This window comes from Neovison vison, chromosome 6 (genome assembly GCF_020171115.1).
Source record: "Neovison vison isolate M4711 chromosome 6, ASM_NN_V1, whole genome shotgun sequence".
NCBI classification, from domain to species: Eukaryota; Metazoa; Chordata; class Mammalia; order Carnivora; family Mustelidae; genus Neogale; species Neogale vison.
In genome coordinates, this window is record NC_058096.1 from 58,184,849 (window position 1) to 58,202,786 (window position 17,938).

The 17,938-nt window shown below is 33.0% G+C and overlaps 1 protein-coding gene across 5 annotated transcripts in view; it reads left to right on the top strand.

Annotated features, from left to right (window-relative positions):
• Positions 1 to 17,938, top strand: part of NECTIN3 (nectin cell adhesion molecule 3) — a 128,087-nt gene that overhangs the window by 49,849 nt on the left and 60,300 nt on the right. For all 5 annotated transcript variants that reach the window (XR_006384965.1, XM_044251360.1, XM_044251359.1 and 2 more), the window contains exons 3-5: positions 3,564 to 3,860; positions 6,866 to 6,983; positions 12,221 to 12,372. Coding sequence is in view for 4 of the 5 variants with exons in the window: in XM_044251360.1 (XP_044107295.1) it covers positions 3,564 to 3,860; positions 6,866 to 6,983; positions 12,221 to 12,372 (567 nt within the window). In the remaining variant the exon portion in view is untranslated. The remainder of the gene's footprint in view (positions 1 to 3,563; positions 3,861 to 6,865; positions 6,984 to 12,220; positions 12,373 to 17,938) is intronic.

Below are 17,938 nucleotides of genomic sequence, written 5' to 3' on the forward strand. Positions count from 1 at the left end.
TTGAAGCAGAGAACGATGGTATCAGGGAGTAAAAGAGAAATTCTGGAATTCAGGGAGGACAGGTGATTAGAATTTGTGGAGCAGAATACTGGAAAGCAGAGAGCATCAGAGAGAGAGTGTTTGTTTTAGAGATCTACAGAGGGCCCCTTTAAAGTCTTTGGGTTAGTATTGATCTGGGTCCATGGAGAGGAATCTTTTGAGGTCGGGGAAAGAACCACCGGAAAGCATTAGATCTAACTAGCAATCCTGCTGTTCACACAGAACTGGGAAAACCATGTTACCTCCATTCAGAGTACAGAGGGCTTTGATAGCATCTTTTTTTTTTTTTTTAACAGATTTTATTTATTTGACGAGAGAGAGAGAGAGATCACAAGTAGGCAGAGAGACGGGGAAGCAAACTACCCTCCCAGCAGAGAGCCCGATGCAGTGCTCTATCCCAGGACCATGAGATCATGGCCCAAGCTGAAGGCAGAGGCTTAACTCACTGGGTCACCCAGGCGCCCCCTTTGATAGCATCTTAAGAGGAAGCAACAGCAAAACAACTAGACAGTGAAGGTTACAGGGAAGTTAACCAAAATATTGAGGTCTATGAGAAAAGTAACTTTGGAAAGCTAATAAAGTCTACAACCAGGAGATTGATTCCTTCAGAAGAAACAGAAATGTAACTTTTTTTTTTTTTTTTTTTAAGATTTATTTAGAGAACACATGTAGACAGAGCACCAGGCAGAGGGAGAAGGAGAAGCAGGCTCTCTGCTGAGCAGGGAGCCCAACATGCTGTGCTGGATCCCAGGACCCTAGGATCATGACCTGAGCCAAAGGCAGCCACTTACCTGCCTGAGCCACCCAGTCGCCTGCAGAAATATAACTTAAAATTGACTTTAAAATAAATTTTTAAGTTCCTCAAAGATAAAAAAAATTAGTGATGGTGTAAGTTGTTCAAAATAACTCTCCCATGGGTGTGAAATAAAATACCACTGAAAGCTTCAAGGAAGTAAAAACAAGTGAGAAATATTAGTAGATCAAGTCTAGGAGAAGGTAAAAATAGAAATAAGCTTAGCAGTGAAAGTTGCATGCAACCTGAGGACTTCTGATAATTTAGAAGAAACAACTGAGGTGCATAGCTGGGATTTTGAAAGCCTTAAGAAGCAAGAGACAGATTTCTAAGTGTAGTTCTGCTAAGATGGGGGATGTCTAATAACCCTTCTCTTATTCATCTGCTATCCAGAGGCTTACATTTTTAGAATAGTAGGAAATTAGTAGAAGTAAACCAGCCTTCTTATAAACTTACAGGTTTATAATGACCTGAGTGGTTTGATCTTAAAATTAGGAGGTCCTAGACTGGTTAGTGATTTCAGGAGTTTAGCAGAAGAAAACTCCGATCTTTTCCGGAGGAAAATTATCTTTATTCTAGACCTCACAGTATTTCTATCTTAATTATTCAAACACAGGCTTATAGTTTTCTGGAATACAAGTAAAGAAGAACCCACAAGTAGCAGGCAGCACAAATAAGACAACAGAAACAGACATGCAAAGATATAGGTTGTTGGAATTATCAGACACAGCCTATTAAACAGCATCGTTTAACATTTGAAGAGTTAAGTCAATCTATAAAATTTCTGCAGAGAACAAGAAACTATAAAAAAATGACACAGTAATTGGCCTTAAGTAGAGAAGTGATTTTTAGTGTATAAAAGTAGTTAACCATAAAAGGGAAATTAAAAACTGGTAAATTTTAGTACAATTGAATTAAAAACTTCTCTTCATCAAAACACACTATAGGGCAAAAAGATAAGCCCTAAACTGCTAGAGGATATTTTTACCACATGTAATAAAAAAAAAAGCTCTTCTTCCAAATCAGTAAGTAAAAGCAATTGGCTTTAATAGGCATTTTGCAGAAGAAATTCCAAATAGTCTATAAACATGGAAGGAACTTTAACGTCATTCATGAGAAATTAAAAAATACAGTCTCAACAGTACACCATTATATGCATATAAGATGGACAAGCATGAGAAGTCAGACAATACCAACTGTGGTGAGTGTCTGGACCAACAGGTGCTCTAAGACTGGTAGTAAATTCTTACTTTGGAAAGCTTTTTGGCATTATCTGGTAAAGTTGAAAATAAAAATAGTAGTAGCAATTCCACTATAAGAGACAAAGTAAAGAAATACCTGTACAAATATACCAAGATATACCAATGAGAATGTTTCTTATAAAGTTGTTTATACTAAACAGGAAATAGCACCAAAACCCAATGGTAAATAAACTGTACAACGGTTAATAATCTGTAGAACTGCATATAAATTTAAATGATTTTTAAAAAGTGAAAAAAATCTTGAATTCTAAAATAAAGTCTGATTGTTCTCAAATAAATTAATCTCAGGAGCACGAAGTTGAATCAAAGAAGAACTATATAAAAATATATATAGTTTAGTACCATTCATGTAAAGTTCAGAAACAGGTAAAATATAATTGTTGTTTTACAAACTTTACATTTGTTGCTTGTAGACCTGTTATGAAAAGTAAGCAAAAATTTATTTCCAGAGTCGTCATAATGATTTCATACTTGGGCTGGTAGGTGTTAAGATCAAGGAGAGACATGCTGGGAGGTACTATTGTTTTTATTAAGAAGTATGGTGTTTACACAGATGTTTGCTACAAAGTATTGATTACATGTGTTGTATGTACTCTTCCCTTTGCTATTTTACAATAATACATCTCATACAATACATTAGGAAAATATTAGTATCTCAAGTAAATTACGAAAAATATTTAGATACAAATCAAGAACAGATGGCATTAAAAATCAGTTGTAAGCTTTGAAAGTGAATAAGTTATTGAGATAAAAACTCAATATACAGAATAACCCATAGGCTTGAGACAGTTCATGAGGTGAGACTGAGGTATTTATGCAGAAAGAAACACATGAAATTTGCTGGAAAATGTGAAGAGATTGAAGAGATAGAAAGGTTATATGGAAAGTAGATGAAAGGGTCTGAACATTAAGGTTACTTTCACTTGCTGAGGAGCTTTCTTATACTGGAAGAAGATAATGGGATATACATTCTAATACACATTTTAATAAACGTAGCTATTATTGACATTACATTTTAACTGTATAGGTTCCATACTGGTAACTTAATTTATATTTTTTGTAAGTGTTTTGCTGAAAAATGAAGCACTGTGTTTTAAAACTACATCTTTTCCCCTTTCCGAGTAATACTTAAACTCTTATAATGAAAGTTACCCAATTTACAGGAATTTTTCATATACTAACTTCAGGGAGAGCTCATCAGTCCTTATAAAGAAAAATGGTATCTCTCCTAAGGAGAACCTTCTTTAAAGTTTTCAAGTCTTGCTGAGGTTCTTGGTTGTCTTAGCTCATGATCTTCTCCTCTTCCCAAGATCTAGCTGATGTTAGCATTACTTAAAAGCATGTTTAAAGCCTAGATTTTATATACATTTTCCCCTAAGTTTATGAACTATGGCTAGATATGTCTTGGAAAGATATAAATATATTCTTTATTGAAATGTGACTAATTTTTTTTTTTTTAATGTAAACAGTTGAACCCACTGTGAGCCTGATAAAAGGGCCAGATTCTTTAATTGATGGAGGAAATGAAACTGTAGCAGCCATCTGTATCGCAGCCACTGGAAAGCCAGTTGCACATATTGACTGGGAAGGTGATCTTGGTGAAATGGAATCCACTACAACTTCTTTTCCAAATGAAACGGCAACAATTGTCAGCCAGTACAAGCTGTTTCCAACCAGATTTGCTAGAGGAAGACGGATTACCTGTGTTGTAAAACATCCAGCCTTGGAAAAGGACATCCGATATTCTTTCATATTAGATATACAGTGTAAGTAAACAATAACATTTGCTCTTAAACATTTTATTTTAATTTTCTTCTGTGACATAATTCTATGGCAGACTTGTTAGTTTGAATATTTAATATTCAGATATTCTTCTATCTTTTCCATGTTGAAATTTTTTTCCTTAATTTTTAAAAATAGCTTTGTGGAAATTTCATTTAATCAGAACATTTCTTACTAGTTTGTGAAGATGGGCAGTGACTTTAAAGTTGCTCTCCAACTTAAAATTATTTAGCCTTCTCCTTTTCAGACCTTAAAAATAAGCTGGGCTTAAGCAAATTGTGGAAATTTATACCTCAAAATGTGCAATACTTAGAGGCAAACAACTACTTTGCCAGTTCAATTAATTTCATTATTACTCATTTTTTTTATGCTACCCATGATGTTTTCAGCAAGAATCTTTTATTGTCTAAATGCATATTAATTAGTTTGAAAATCTTTGTTTTTCCAATACTATTTCTCATCTCATTTTACTGATCATGTTGTAAGATTCTCATATAATAAGACAGTATTTTAAAGACATCATTTGGATAATAACCATTGTAGATAAAGTTCAAAGGTTAGCCCATCTCCTATTTTTATTTTTTTGTTAAGGGATATTCCCTTTTGTGTAAAGTTTGTATGTTTATATACGTATGTGCGTATATTTTTTTCCTGTACATTAAGCTCAGTTGTTGAAACATTCTTTGTGTGGCATTTAAAAATTTTGAGCAGAAGAAAAAGTGATAATGCACGTAATTTAAAACAAGGATAAGGATAATTAATAGGTTTTTAAAAGGAAGTATGACGGTGTTCTTAGTGTTTTATTTTTTGATATGACATATATGGAATTTTAAATTGCACATATTCATTACACGATATAATGGTTTTTAAAGCTAATTTTAAGAATCTTTTTCAACATTTATTGGGTTAAACTTGGGAAGTTACCTTACATGAATGTTACTACCATTTTATTTCTAAGTGCAGATACCTTCTTTTCACTACTCTGAAGAATCCAATTAAAATTTCTGTTTCCTTTTTCTACCTTACTTTCATAGACTCTTAACTTTTTCCTTTTTCTTGTAAAATTCACATCCCAATTGTAAGTACTATTAGTATTTTCCTTATATATATTTTGTCCTTCCTTATATCTACTAATGACTGAAATTTTCTTCAATTTGCATTGGGTACATTATGCTTTTTTGGTTGTTTGAATGAAATCCTAAATATAAAAATATTTCTCTTAATGTAAGATTTATATAATTATGGCTTAGATTTATTGTCTTGCTCCTAAAATGTTCTTAGAGTACTCGTGATTTTTTTCCCTCTTTTTAATTGGGACTTAGAAAACATGTGAACAAATTTTGAGGAGATAAAATCTTATATCCAAAGTTCAGATCTCTAAATTTGGAGGTATTATTTGGTGATACCTTACCTTAGTACCTACTCCCGCCTCCCAATTAAAAGAAATTAAACTCACAGAGCTCTCTATTGTTCTTTCAGCAACAATTTTTAGTACCAGTTGTTAGTTACAAAAGTGTTAATTCTTAGTATTTAAGAGACAGGCATTTCTTTCTTTAAATTACTAAAGTAATTAATTGTACCTTAGTAAAAGTTTAATTTTTTACCACCCTTTTTTGTAAACCTTGATTGATAATAGACCAAGCTTCCCTGACAGAATTAAACTGACCTGGTCTCTCTCTAATTTCCCATCTGGTCACTGTACTCTTTATCTAGTTTACTGTGTAACTCACAGGAGGGTCCCTGTACCATGCATAAGTGACCCTTCCTTGGGGAAGCTTTCATGACCTGTACCTCATTCGCAGTTAGGCCCTTCTTCTCTGTATCATCCTATTCTTTTCCTTCTTGGTACTTATAACAGGCTTTAGTTTAATATTTCAAAAATATCCTCTTATTAAAAACTTAAAAATTAATTTTATGGAAGAAAAAATTTAAAATAAAAGGGGCGCCTGGGTGGCTCAGTGGGTTAAAGCCTCTGCCTTCGGCTCTGGTCATGATCCCAGGGTCCTAGGATCTAGCCCCGCATTGGGCTCTCTACTCGGCGGGGAGCCTGCTTCCTTCTCCTCTCTCTCTCTCTCTCTCTCTCTCTCTCTCTCTGCTTGCCTCTCTGCCTACTTGTGTCTGTCTGTCAAGTTAAAAAAAATAAAATTAATAAAAATAAATAAATTTATGAATACAGAATCTATATGTATGCCATAAGCCTACAATAGTGCCTGTCACTTATTAGGAGTTAAAAAACAATATGATGGTTGAATGAATGATTCATATTGGATTGTATGGTTTAAATGCATAAATTTATATTGCTGGTAGATATGGATAATTGCTTACTTAACAAACTATATTACACAATATTACACATGTACCAGAAGACGTTTGGGTGCATTGAATGGATAAAATTGAGTGTTTTAGAACAGTTGAGGCCACAGATAACTTACTTTAGTTGATATTATAGCCTTAGAAAGTTTGTTTCACATTTCTGCTTACCCATAGAATAGTAATTAATTATAATACAGGGAACCTAATCTCTGTAATTGACTTTGTATCTCTTGGGGGATATTCTCTTTCAGATTAGACCTTTCTTTAAAGACAGTGTTATATGGTGACTTGGTACTTAAATGCCACGTCTAATCAAATTAAGTAGTATAATGTATTTCCTTTGTTCATAAATCTACACTTCTCATAATAGGACTCTCATATTTTGTTCTTGGTGATTATATGTTTGTGAATATCCTTATATTCAGTGTCCAAAATAACTAGAACTGTACGTGCTATCGTTTCCTAGTGTTTGGAACTCATTTTCCATTCATGCACTCATTCTTTCAATCAACTAATAATTATTAACTGCTGTTTTCCACGCTGGTTTTGCATATTGACAGAAGGAAAACGATTTCTGTTCCTTTGATGTTTAGTCATTATGTTAATGCTTTGTCATTATTTATTGCATTTACTACTAACAAAAGATAATTTGTACTGTTATGCATTTATTTTATAGATGCTCCAGAAGTTTCAGTGACAGGCTATGATGGGAATTGGTTTGTAGGAAGAAAAGGTGTTAATCTCAAGTGTAATGCTGATGCAAATCCACCACCCTTCAAATCTGTGTGGAGCAGGTAATAATGTCAGATACTTCTAAAGGGAAATTATTTAAAAGTGGAAAGTATTAAGTGCATATTTAAAGTTGTTTTTTTTAAATCAGTGTAATACATGATGATAGTAATGGCTGGAAATTAAATTAAGGGTTTCTTGAGTGTTCTCTGCCCCACCTCTCCCCTTCTACCCCTGCAGTTCCTTTAGCCATTTAGCAATTCCTTCTGGTGGTTACCATTGTTGGTCTTAAATTGCTACTTCTTAATACTATCTATTGACTTCTGTTGTAATGGATGAAAATTTAACTTTATATCTACCCCTTCACACACAAAGGTATCCATATACATATTCCTACCTTCATGAATCCCAATGAAATTAAGCCACTTTTAGTTAAACTTCGTAATCATTGTTTGCTTCCCTATGGCATATAAGTATTATTTACTGACCATAGTATACTAGAGTTCTGTTTTCTTTTGTCTAAGATCTTGTTTTCCCTGAAGCTAATAATTCTTAGCCTCCAAAAATATCCTTATTCTCTTTATCTGTGAACTTTCAAACTGTCATACTAAGGTTTTCATTTGTATTTCCCAGTATTTGGAGCCCCCCTTTAGTCTTAAGACTTGTATCTGTCACCTGTGTATAATTTTGTCATTTTTTTTATCATTTCCCATCCTTTTTAAAATTTGCTTTTACTAGACCTCCTATTTATTATATACAAAACGTCCTTTCTTATTTTTCATAGTTTTTTGTTTTGTTTTGTTTTTCCTAGGAAATTTTCTTGATTTTTTTTTTCCCCCTGTTGACGTAATTGATTTAAAACATTTGGGGGGGCATATTTTTAATTTCTTTTTTCTTAAGATTTATTTATTTGAGGGATGGGGGACAACGGAGGAGGGGGCAGAAGGGGAGAGAGAGAGAGAGAGAGAAGTCCTGGCTGGGATGGCCTGAGCCAAAATCAAGAGTTGACAACTTAACTGATTGAGCCACCCAGGTGCCTCTGTACTTTTAATTTCTAAGAGCATTTTCTTATTTCTCTTTCATTTCATTGCATTTTTTTATTTTGTGGATGTAATGTCTTGTTTCTTCCTAGAAACACAATTTTTTTAAAGATTTTATTTATTTATTTGAGAGACAGAGATCACAAGTAGGCAGAGAGGCAGGCAGAGAGAGAGGAGGAAGCAGGCTCCCCGCTGAGCAGAGAACCCGATGTGGAGCTCCATCCCAGGACTCTGGGATCATGACCTGAGCCGATGGCAGAGGCTTAAACCCACTGAGCCACCGAGGTGCCCCTAGAAACACAATATTAAAGTTATTGCCTCTTCAGAGAGTTTTTACTGCTTCTTACTTATTTTGTCTTTTTTTCCCTTTATTTTTTCATTTTGTTGATTTTCCTTAATTTCTCAGTTATCCAGTCATTTCACAGTGATGCATTGAAATATTAAAATGTATTAAAATTCTGAGTAGAAACTCTGTCCTTATAGTGGGGATTACTCATTAGTAGATACAGTTAGAGTGATCAGGTAAAGAGTTATTTTCTTGGGGAAGCTTCAGATGTCACTCAGGAAGAGTGGAAGTCTTTTTTGGTGGTCATTCAGTTTATTTATTGGATTAACCTTCATCTTCTTTTTAAAACATAAATGCCTAGTGTCTGTACAGAGTTGAGAGGAGTCTATTTTTTCAACTTTCAACTAATGTCCGTAATTCTAGCCCTCTGCTTCACTCTGGCTTTCTTCATTTGACAGTGAGTCAAATTCCAAATCTTGGATTCCTTGGACCAAATTGGCTCCATTCCCATTCATATTCTTTTTAGAAGCACTTCTTCAGCCCAAAGTGGAGGTTTTCATCCTTGGCATGTTGACAAGTTGAGCTGGATAAATCATTATTGTGGGAGGTAATCCTCTGCATTGCAGGATGTTTAGTAGCATCCCTGGCCTTATACCCCTTTGTGGAAACCAAAAATGTCTCCAGACTTGCCAGTTGTCTCCTGGAGACAAAATCACTCTTGATTGAGAAACAGTGGCTCACAGCATATATTGTTTCCTCCATCTGTTTTCTGTCTTCTAGAAGTTTGTTGAAACATCTTGTCTGATGAATTCTGCCTCCTTTTCTCTTTCTTCCTGTGGGTTTTTAATACCTTTCATTTCCTTTACTTTTGTTTTAGGTGGGATTTTGTGGGAGCGAGGAAACTATTTGATCAATCTGTTGTCTTTAAACAAAAAATACAGGTTTTGTTTTGTTTTAATTTACATTTTCTTAAAAGTGGGAAGCAGTCATTGGTTAAGATGTGGGATAGGTTATGTATAAAAGTCGTACAATTCCAAGTTCCCTTCCTGTACTTGGAGGTGTCTTTTTGAGTAAGACCTTTGTTTCCACACTGATAATAGTACATCATAGAGATGTAAGGATAGAGACAATTAACATAAACCAGGTAACATAGGTAAAGAGTATAGAAGGTGCTTAACATGTCATTTGGTGTGAGTTTAATGTGATATTTAGAATTTTTTGACTGTGACTTATTTGAATAAGCAATTTTAAAGAATTATAAGCCATTTTTATATTTCTCAGAATTAAAGGGATTAGAATTTGGGCCTCAAAGTGCAGAGAGATAATTGGTATTTATATACTCCATATTCATTCTCATCTTCCTAGAAGAAGTTCACCTTTTAAAGTCAGTGCTTACACAAATGTTCTTTTCAAAGTTTTTGTAGAAGGAGTATGGGTGTTTTTGTTTTTTAAAACCATGTGAGAATGTTACCTTTTTTCTTCAATGCTAAATTGAAGTTCCTGTACTGTAAAAGATTTTATTGACAGTTTTTCCACTTACTACTGTTGGATTTGCAGAACAAAATGATTCCTCCTATTGTCCAGTGTTTTGTTTCTTTCTACTTGTTTATTATTTTTTGTTCTTAGTCTCTTCATAATTAGTTGTCAGTTTTCTGTGTACTTAGATCATTGAAAGCAAAGACAATATCTTATTTACTTCTGTAGCTCAGCAACACCAGCAGAGTGGAGTATGGTTAATATTAAGCTCCTGGCAATTAAGTAATGGATGGTTGAGTGAATGAGTAAATGAACCTTTTGAAAATCTGCTTAGATCAAACTATAATAGTTGAGTGCTTAGTTTATTTGATTTCTTGTTCTCTTAAAAAATAACTCATGGTCTTTAAAAATAACCTCAAAATAAATACATCTTTATGTGTTTTTTGGTACCCTAAGGTTGGCAGTATGATGTATAACAGTGTACTTGGTTCCTTTGCAATAAATAGCTTTAGAATTGTCATAGTGAGATTTTATTCCTATTGTGTTATATAGTAATGCATACACTAGATCTCTTAGCCAGATTAGTATAGACACCATTTTTAAAACGTTCTTATTGATGCCAGATTGTACCTTGGTTTTTACTGTCACAGATGCCCAGTTTATAAATGAGATTGTTTTATAAGCAGACCCTTTATTTTTCTAGTAACCTCCACTTTTTTTTTATTAATATATAATGTATTATTTGCCCCAGGGGTACAGGTCTGTGAATCATCAGGCTTACATATTTCACATTACTCACCATAGCACATACCCTCCCCAGTGTTCATCATAATCCAGCCACCCTATCCCTGCCCCTTCAGCCCCCAGGAACCCTCAAGTTTGTTTTATGAGATTGGATTTGTCTCTTATGGTTTGTCTCCCTCCCGCTCCCAATCTTATTTCATTTTTTCCTTCCCTATTCCGCACAACCCCCACCCTCCCTCTCAAAGTCCTCAGATCAGAGAGATCATATGAAAATTGTCTGATTGACTTATTTTGCTCAGCATAATACCCTGTAGTTCCATCCAAGTCGTTAAAAATGGGAAGATTTCATCTCTTGATGACTGTATAGTATTCCATTGTGACTGTGTGTGACACACACACACACCACCTCTTCTTTATCCATTCATCTGTTGATGATCTACATTGCTGCTCTAAACATTGGGATTCATGTTGCCCTTTGGATCACTACATTTGTATCTCTAGGGTAAATACCCAGTAGTGCGATTGCTGGGTCATAGGGTGGCTCTATTTTCAACTTTCTGAGGAGCCTCCATACTGTTCCAGAGTGACTATACCCGCTTGCATTCCCACCAGCAGTGTAGGAGGCTTCCCCTTTCTCTGCATCCTCACCAACATCTGTCGTTTTCTGAGGTGTTAATTTTAGCCATTTCTGACTGGTGTGAGGTGGTACCGCATTTTGGTTTTGATTTCAGTTTCCCTGATGCCAAGTGATGTGGAGCACTTTTTCATGTCTGTTGGCCATTTGGATGTCTTTGCAGAAATGTCTGTTCATGTCTTCTGCCCATTTCTTGATTGGATTATTTATTCTTTGGGTGTTGAGTTTGATAAGTTCTTTATAGATTTTGGATGCTATAGCCCCTTATCTGATTCATCATTAAGCAGACCCTTTCTCATGCTTTAGAAACTGACCGTCTTTGAATGAGGTTCGGTATAGATTTGCTCAGTATGAAGTGATGTTCTTTGAATATGTAACAGAAGGTTCTTAAACATTATCATGTACTTAAATGGCTTTTATCTTAAATTTCTTAAGAAATTTATAGATATATCATGAATAGATCTATTCACTGAGAATTATTTTTAATTCTTTTGATACTGTAGGTCTTCAAATAATAAATTTTTTCTAATTTTCCAGCTTTCCTTTCCAGTTTTTTGAATATAATTCTTTAAAATCATCTAATTTTTTTTCTTTCCTTTCCTCTCATTCTAATATGTTGGCCTGCTTGCACTTACATCAGTTGCTATTTTGAAAGAGTGGGTATTAATGGATTTTAACAGTAACTTTATTTTTATTGAAATAAAAATTTGTATCTTTATCCATTTCATAGTGAATTTTATCTAAAGAATGCCAGTTCTTTCACTAACATCTCAACAGTATAATATCTTATTTAAATAGCCAGGATCACCTAGCTCTCAATTAACTAAGGTATAAATGGGGAGAGGAAAGATTACAGATAATTTAAAGTGTAGTTAAACCAAAACTAGTCAAAATGTAGTACCAAAATTTTAATTGTAAACATACTTAGTTTAAAATGTATACAATATTCAGATAAACATTAACATTCTAAATTGTCATCAAAGCAAATAATTTAGTATCGTTGGTATGCATGCAGCTAAATATCATTTTACTCCCTCAATAAAGAAATGATTAAAATAAAAAAAATAGCTATGAATAAAGTTTGAAGATATTTAAAATAATTTCATGCTTTTTAAAATCTAGGTTGGATGGACAATGGCCTGATGGTTTATTGGCTTCAGACAATACTCTTCATTTTGTCCATCCATTGACTTTCAATTATTCTGGTGTTTATGTCTGTAAAGTGACCAATTCCCTTGGTCAAAGAAGTGATCAAAAGGTCATCTACATTTCAGGTAAGTTACTATCTACTTGCAAAATGAATTACTTAAATTCTTCCTGTAACAATAGTCATAATAACATTTTGTTCTAGTTGGTAATTTGTATTTGCTAATATACAGATTCCTCACTGTGAGTTTTCCAAATAATCAAAAAAACATATATATAATAAAGTAACCCTACCTGAACTACATATGTAAGGGGATGTTACTTTAAAGAAATGTCAAAATGTCTATGCAGCAAGTTTATATACATTTTAAGGTCTTTGTTTATAGTTAATTTTTCAGTTACATAGTATCAAGTATTCCTTTTATAGGTAGTGGTGTGTACTATTCTAGGTTCTGTCATTTTTACACCCAAGAACAAATACTGGCTTTGTTTGTGTGTGGTTTTTTTTTGTTTGGTTGGGTTTTTTTTGGTTTTGGTTTTGGTTTTGGTGGGTTTTTTTTTTTGGTGGCTGCTTGGACACAGGTGTTTCACAAATAAAATGGGTTATTGACTTTGATGATCTGGCCTATTAAATAATAGTTTGTCACTCAATATGGAACTATATCATATTGAGTTACTGGGAGTGAAGTAGGAATGCTACTGAAAACGTACTATTGAAATAAAATTTAAGATGTTTGTTATTGTCAGTCCTTAAGCCACTAAGAACTTAGATTTTTCACATTCCATTTGTTTTACTATGGATATTTTTGTTAGAGTATACAAATTCAGGTACTCACAAAATACATTTAGAGCTTAAAGTATATTTTTTCATGGGTGTGGCTATAAATATTATCAAAGATTATCAATGTAATGCTCATTTATAAAAATTGTATAAAATATTTTGAGCATCTACTTACTACAAGAATATAGCAATCTTTCATGTCTAAACAATGGCAAATTAAAGGAAAAAGGAAGAGAACCCTAAGAAAAGCAGGTTTGTATGGCAATTATGTAATTACCTAAAACTGAGTAGTTAGATTTTTAGAGAAATTTTAAGCTTGTTTTGATGTTGTATTATTTGTCTTTGTATGATCACTGAATCTAAGAACAGTCCCCCATATTATTTTCTCATGGCATTCATTTCTCACAGTTTATAGTTGTATGCTTACTTGTGTACTTATTATCTATCCATCTTCATAGTTAAGCACTTAGTGTTTGCTTCATTTATCATTGAATACTCAGCACTTACTTAGTGCCTGGCATATGATGGGGATGATGCAAATATATTTTTTCATGATTCTCACAAGAAGCTTAGAGCTGTGTACATCCCTAGCTAGCCCTTTCTGCCAGTATCAGTGCTTTGGTAGAAATCAGAATGAGATTAAATATTAGCTTATTAGTCTCCCTTTCTTCCATTAAGGATATCTCCCTTTCCTTTTCCTTTCCTTCTTGGATCTTAAAGCCAGAGGGAATGCATATTCAGAATGTAGTTACCTAAGGACTGCTTCCTTTTTGTTTCTGTTGTACAAAATTTGATATGGCATATTATGTATAAATCTCAGGCTCAATGTATTATTATGTAATCATTTAAATACCAAGACTCAGTTTGGGCATTCTTATATATACTGATTCTGTTGATGATATCCTGATTTATTACATCTTTTGGCATTCTGGATCCATTTCCCAGTACTTTCGACTTCTGTATCTGGCTGCCTATTAAAATCACTAATTCTGTGTAGAGGTATAATAAGCATTTATGGCTTAACATTCAAAACTGAGGTTCTGATTTTTCTTCTGCCCTTTGCACCATACCTCTTCCTCCCAACAGTTTCCCTCCTTTCTGTCACTGGTAAATCCATCCTTATATTCGCTCAGGGTTTAATTCTTGATGCTTATTCTTGATTTCAGTTGTTCTCTCATACCCCACTCATCCCATCAACAAATCCATGGTAGCTCTTCCATTACATTATATGTAGAACCTTACTATTTTTCCACTTCTCTTGTGAGTATTCTGACACAGGCCATCAGCAACACTTATAAAAGAGCCATTTAATCTTCCTACTTTTAATTTATCCTCAAAAGAGCAGCCAGAATGATCCTTATAAAGGGCATGTCAGATCATGTCACTTCTTTCCTGCAAACCTTTCGTGAACTTCTCATTTGACTCATAATGAAAACCAGTTTTTGCAATGACTTATAAGGGTCTATACATGCTCTGGTCCTAGATGATCTCATCTCTTACTATATTTTTTGCTCGCATGGCCTTGTTGCTGGCTTCCTTACTGTTCTTTGAACATAACAAGAACATTGCTACCTCAGAGTCCTTGACTTGCTGTTTCTCCAGCTGGAAAGCTCTTCAGGTATCCTTATAGCTCTTTCCCTCACTTCCTTTAGGTCTTTGCTGAAGTTTCACCTTCATGACCATAATTAAAATTGAAAATTGAAAGTACTTTTCTCAACCTTTTACTCCTTTCTGTCTCCTCTGCCTTATTTTTCTCTATAGCATTTATTGCCACATAACATCTACACATTTTATTTATATTTTTTTTCTGTTTCTACTTCTACTGGAACCTAAGACCTTTCATCTGCTTTAATCCCTACTGTATTTCTACCATCTGCAGTAATGTTTGGCATTTGATAGGTGTTCAGTAAACTATTCTTACATGAATGAAAAAGTTGAGAAGAAAACAATCAGGAAAGAATTAAAAATCCAGAATGTGCTTTATATAGCTTTATTTTCTTTGACAAGGGAAGTAACGTAACACTGATTGTAAACTTCACACATTTTTTGATCAACCTCAATTAAGTCCTAAAAGAGATAAAATAAAATTTTCAGTAAATTTTATTTACTGATGAAATTTTATTTATTGATAACTGATGAAAAATCAGTTGATTACCGCTAAGTACTTCAGAAATATAGCATTATATGAGATGATTTTCTTTAAGTAATCATTAGAATTAGACTTTATGTTTCTATCCAGCATCTTTAATATTTAATACAGTACACTATGTTGAGTTTAGTTATCGCCCCTGAGAGCTTTCAGGAGGACATTAAATATCCTAGATATAATACTGCCTTTCCAAAATGTCTAGTAAATCCTAGTAGGCTTTTATCAGAATGAAAGGCCATAATTCACCCAGAGTAAACAATCAAGCTGTTGCTCTTTTTTATTGTAAATTATTTGTATCTTATTTTCTCTAGAGAAAATTTTTTTACCTCAGTATTAAAATTGATATATAAAAATTTAGAAAATGATTTTTTTTAAATATTTCTAAAGTGAATGCATCTTATGACGGGAAACTAAAAGATCTACTCAGAACAGAGTAGAATTAGCAGCTCTCTTTGAGGGAAACTGTAATTTTATTCTACATTTTTTCCACATTGGTAAGTGTAAGATTTTGGACAAAAGGTGATTGATCCAAGATTGTAATATTCAACTTCAGTTACTACTCAAGGAGGTACAGTGAATCTTTGTCCAATACTAAATGACTGTTGCAAATTGTGTTTTTCTCATTGTTTTTGGCATGTTTTACTCTGATATTTTGTACTTTTCTTTGAGAGTAGAGGAACACATTTTTATATATCATGTAAATTCTCCCATGCCTGAAACTCAAGTATATTCCTATGCAAATCTTGAATTTTTAAACCTATTGATTTAGGAATTAGGTGTAATATCTGGTATAAGAATCCACATGTAACTAGCAATCTTTAAACTTTAAAATTCATAGATTTTGATTGTTTAAACAATTCTTATATACTCTAAAAGAAAAAGAAATTAAATTCATGTAATTTTTGAAATATATTAGGCAAAAATACACCTTATAGCTAACGAAGCCTTACTGGACTATTTGTTTTCCTGTTTGGCAGAACTCCTGAATTTGGCGGGGGGGGGGAATTATCTTTGTTTGGTTGTAGAGAACTCAACAGTCTCTACTAGTTCATCACATTCATTATTTACTCATTTATCACACATTCTGCAAATAATATCAAAACACAATGAAGAAATAAGGAGTGCTGTGGGAAGGATTTTAAATTATGATAAATAAGTAGCTATTAATGATTACAAAATAGTCCATTTGATTCCTTATGCAAATTCTAACTCTCAGTGTAATTATTTTGGAGCAGGGCAAGAATTCAAAAATATGAATAAATGTCTTGTGTGCATTGTTTTATATATGTCCATTGCTTAAAATACAGAATAATTATTAACTATAGTCCCTCTTTCATGGAATCATGTTAATAATGAGGCTATGCTATCTTTATTTGGTTGAGGAAAGGATGGCAGGTTAAAAAATTTCTGGAACCACTGACAAATAAGTTTTTAAAATAGCGTTTTGTTGGTTGGTTGATTGGTTGGTTGGGTTTTTTTGGTTACTCTTTTTTAGTTAGATTTTCTGAAAGCTGTATTTTGTTAAATCTGATATAATTAAAGGCCATCCATCTGTGTTTACATAAAGAACATTGCAAGTAGAACTAAAAAATACCAGTGTTTGTTTTTGTTTTTGTTTTTATTTTAAGGGATACTTGGTTATATATCTTATACTTGGTGAGAGTTCAGGTGCATACATTGTTCTGAGAAAAACAGCATTTCATTAAGAGCTATCAAAAAGTCTTAAAATCTTACATGCACAAAAATGCGTGAATTACAAATAATTATTAGATGATTTGTACTTACATTTAAACATGCTGATGCCAGTTTATTGTAATATTTTTTTCTTTGGAAATCATTATAAAGATGACATTTGGTTTTTAAAACTTTCTCACTAGTCCCACCACCTCAGAAAATACATGAGTTATCTGACAGATGATTACTTTTTAATTTATTTAATGTCCTGGTTCTCTGAAGTTGCCCTATGTGATAAGCTTTACTACTTTATACTAGAAATCATCCTACAATTTCACAATTTTTTTTAAGATTAAATTTGTTCAGCTAGTTAATAATATATTCTTACAAATTAAAACTCTTCCTTGAGTCACTTACATATAATATGATAACTAATACTTCAAAGTACTTGGCAGAATGCCTTCTATATTGGTTTAAATTCATGGGAAATTAGTTATATTGTACTTGTTAAATTTTATATTGTACTTGCTAAATTTTTACCACATTCTGTACATATGGCATTCCGTGATGAAACCTGTTTCAGTAAGTATTTTTCTTTAGCTTGTAATTTTAGAATAACTTACCCCATGTAGCTTTAGTATTTTTCTAACAATCATTTTTTAAAAGCTCTATCAGTACCACTCATATAAAAATTAATTTTAGGAGATTACCATTCGGGTCATTTATTTTTATCAAAGAAGAAACTCAAGATTTTTTAACTCATCCTATCTTCAAACTCTAGCGTTTTGTGTAACATGACCTACAAATACCACTTAATTGATTATTAACCAATCTTTAATTTTTACTATTTATGTTTAGTTGCTTTTTAATATTAATAGCTATTTACTCTGTAATCTAATGGCAATACACAGGATCATTTGCATCTAATATAAGTATTATTAGAATGTTCTCTCTAAAATATTAGCTGTTCTTTGAGACTCCATACTAAAGCAATGTGACACTAAATTTTGCAGATATGGTTGAAATTCTTCCAGTTTCCTAAGTGTTCAGAAATCTTACCCATGGGATATAGACATGGTGATGACATTTT